We start from the raw sequence: 3340 nt of genomic DNA, 5'->3' as shown, positions 1-3340 counted from the left end.
ATGTATGGGCCTGACCAGGAGCACACCACTTTTATTACTGACAGGGGACTCTATTGCTATATTGGAATGCCATTTGGTATGATCAACGCCGGTGCCACTTATCAAAAATTGGTAAACAAAATGTTTAAGAGGCATATTGGAAATACGATGGAGGTATACGTGGATGATATGCTCGTAAAGTCTAAGAAGGCAGAAGATCACATCGCCGACTTAGCTGAGATGTTCCATATTCTGAGAAAGTATAAAATGAGGCTAAACCCTCAGAAGTGCGTATTCGGTGTGGAATCGCGGAAGTTCTTGGGATTCATGGTTAACCACCGGGGAATTGAGGTGAACCCGGCAAAAATCAAGGCTCTGTTAGACATGAAATTTCCTACCAGCGTCAAGCAAGTGCAGATCCTGACAGGAAGGATTGCGGCCCTAAATCGATTTGTCTCAAAGTCGTCGGACAGGTGCAAAGAGTTCTTCAAAGCAATCAAAGGAATGGGGAAGAATTTTGTATGGAACTCTGATTGTGAAAAAGCTTTCCTAAAAATTAAAGAGCAGTTGGGAAATCCTCCAATGTTGGCCAAGCCGGAAAATGGAGAGACACTGATTCTTTACTTGGCAGTGTCTGAATACTCTGTCAGCGCAGTGTTGGTGAAGGAGGAAGCAAGCCACCAATGGCCCGTATATTATGTGAGAAAAAGGTTGCTGGATGCGAAAACCAGATATACCAGCATGGAAAAGCTGGTGTACGCCCTTATTCTTGCGGCATGAAAGTTAAGACCATATTTTCAAGCTCACCGAATAGAAGTTCGCACCGCTTATCCGCTCCGGCATTTCTACACGAACCTGAATCGCCGGGAAGAATGTTAAAATGGGCGGTAAAGTTAGGGCAATTCGATTTGGAATATTGTCCTTGCACGGTAATCAAGAACATGCATTGGCTGATTTCATACTTGAGTTTGACTCTGAAGTAGATGACAAGGCCATAGTGCTGGTTGAACCTTCCTCGCAAAGAAATTCTCCTGGTGGTAGAAGGGAGGAACTACCACACCCTTGGTGGATCTTACATGTCGATGGGGCTGTAAACAACAGTGGATCAGGTGTCGGAATTGTCTTGGTCACTCCGGAAGGGAACCGCTTGATAAATGCTATCCATTTCAAATTTTATGTCACTTACAATGACGCTGAGTATGAAGCTTTGATCAACGGTCTGAAATTAGCTTTGGAGGTGGGGGTTGTGAATCTGATAGTTCGGAGTGACTCTGAATTAGTTGTGAACCAAGTCAACGGAGGTTTCCAGGCCCGGGGACCTCAGACGGAGTTATACATGAGATGTGTGCAACGCCTATTGGAAAGATTTGGAAATGCCAGGCTAGAAAGTGTTCCGCAGGAAGAAAATAGTAATGCGGATACTTTGGCCAAGATGGGATCACAGATGGACAGCGTCCAACTTGGACAAATCCCTTTGGGAATCCAGGAAATCCCGAGTATTCCAGAGGTAGAGGTATTCCAGACACAAGAAATCCCGCAAGAAAGCTGGATGACCCCCATTCATAACTATATTCAAACAGGAGCTGTACCAGAAGACAAACTACAGGCTCGACGCCTTCGATACCAGGCTGCAAAGTATGTTGAATATGATGGGGTATTATACAAGAGAGGATTTAACCAGCCACTGTTATACTGTGTGGACATAGAAGAGGGAAATTATATTCTCAGAGAGGTGCATGAAGGGATTTGCGGAAATCACTCGGGGGGTGGTTCGTTGGCATTAAAATTCCTCAGAAAATGATACTACTTGCCAACTATGAAAGAAGATGCCTTCAAGTTTGTCCGGGCTTGTGATCGTTACCAGCGATTCGCCAACTATTCCAACACCCCGGCATCTACCATTACCTCATTGACAAGTCATTGGCCTTTTGCCATGTGGGGAATCGATCTCATTGGAGAGTTGCCCAAAGCAAAGGGAGGTGTAAAATATGCCGTGCTGGCGGTAGACTACTTTACCAAATGGGCGGAAGCTATGCCACTGGCCACGATCACAGCAAAGAAGATAAGGGACTTTGTTTTCAGTTCTATAGTATGTAGGTTCGGTATCTCATACAAACTCATCTCGGATAATGGGAAGCAGTTTGATAGTAAAGAGCTAAGGAAGCTTTGTTAGGACTTGAACATTAAAAAGGATTTTTCCGCAGTTTATCATTCGCAAAGCAATGGTCAGAAAGAAGCTATAAACAAAATCATAAAACATACTTTTAAGGCAACGTTGGAAGAGAAGAAAGGAGATTGACCAGAGGAGATGCCCGTGGTCCTCTGGCCTTACAACACAACTCCCAGATCGACTACAGGAGAAACCCCATTTCTGCTGACTTATGGGTATGAGACCATGGTTCCCGTAGAGGTAGGAGCCGGATCCCTCCGGAGAGACTTATTTGTTGAGGAAGATGCAGAAGTTAACCAGAGGCTCCATTCGGATTTGTTAGATGAAGCCCGAATAAACTCTCAATTAAAGCTTGCTGCATATCAGCAGAGAATCGCAAGGTATTTTAATAAAAAGGTAAAATCCGTGCCATTCAAGGTTGGGGATCTTGTGTTGCGAAAGGTGATGCCTAACACCAAGATAGCTCAGCACGGGGTGCTTGGAGCTAATTGGGAGGGACCGTACAAGGTCAAAGCTATACTCTAAAAGGGAACCTATCGCTTGGAAGATCTGGATGGCAAACCTATTCCTCGAGCATGGAATGCGGAGCATTTACGGAAGTATTATTAGTAGGGTGTGGCTTTGTGCCCCTCATTTCTATAATTAATTCCTATGTAATAGACTAGTAGCAAATAAATTCCTCCTAGGCTAGGGGGCTAGTACATATGACTACGAACCCTAGAACTAGCAGAAAGAAGAATTTTTTTAAATAATTTCCCCATAGGGCATAGTAGCCATGGGACTGATATAATTTGTACACTAGAGCCTATTATCAATAAAATGAAGAAGTTACTTCAAATTGCTTTATCTGCTTGACATGTAAAATTCTCATTTGAAGAAAACCAGAGACGCGCCCTATGATAAGGCGCGCCCTCTCAAAGAATTGTTGGTCCGTAATCGAGATAACATTGCATGCATAAAAGGACGTGCCTAAAAGTTGATAATGTAGAAAGAAAAGTGTATGGCTAGTCCAATAAATTAAGGTAAAGTCCTTAAAATCAAGGCGCGCCATTAGTTTGGTACTTAAATAAATTACTGCAAAAGAGTCACTGATAAGAAAGGAGTATTCGACACTTGCACGTTAAAAAAGAAACAGGGCACGTCCTCATTTCAAAATGCTCAGTAAATCTAAATGATATAAGGACAATTTTA

General features: G+C 43.2%; 2 protein-coding genes across 2 annotated transcripts; both read left to right on the top strand.

Moving 5' to 3' along the window:
- The first annotated feature begins 859 nt into the window (after positions 1–859).
- On the top strand, positions 860–1780 carry LOC141706645 (uncharacterized). The gene has a single exon (XM_074509430.1). The coding sequence runs from the start codon at positions 860–862 to the stop codon at positions 1778–1780; it is 921 nt and encodes a 306-aa protein (XP_074365531.1).
- Positions 1781–2287: 507 nt separating this feature from the next.
- Positions 2288–2674, top strand: LOC141706627 (uncharacterized). Its single transcript, XM_074509409.1, has one exon. The coding sequence runs from the start codon at positions 2288–2290 to the stop codon at positions 2672–2674; it is 387 nt and encodes a 128-aa protein (XP_074365510.1).
- Positions 2675–3340: the final 666 nt, after the last annotated feature.

The sequence above is a fragment of the Apium graveolens genome, chromosome 1 (assembly GCF_009905375.1).
Source record: "Apium graveolens cultivar Ventura chromosome 1, ASM990537v1, whole genome shotgun sequence".
Classification (NCBI taxonomy): Eukaryota; Viridiplantae; Streptophyta; class Magnoliopsida; order Apiales; family Apiaceae; genus Apium; species Apium graveolens.
The sequence above is the reverse complement of the archived record's forward strand: the minus strand, read 5'-3'. Positions and strand labels throughout refer to the sequence as shown.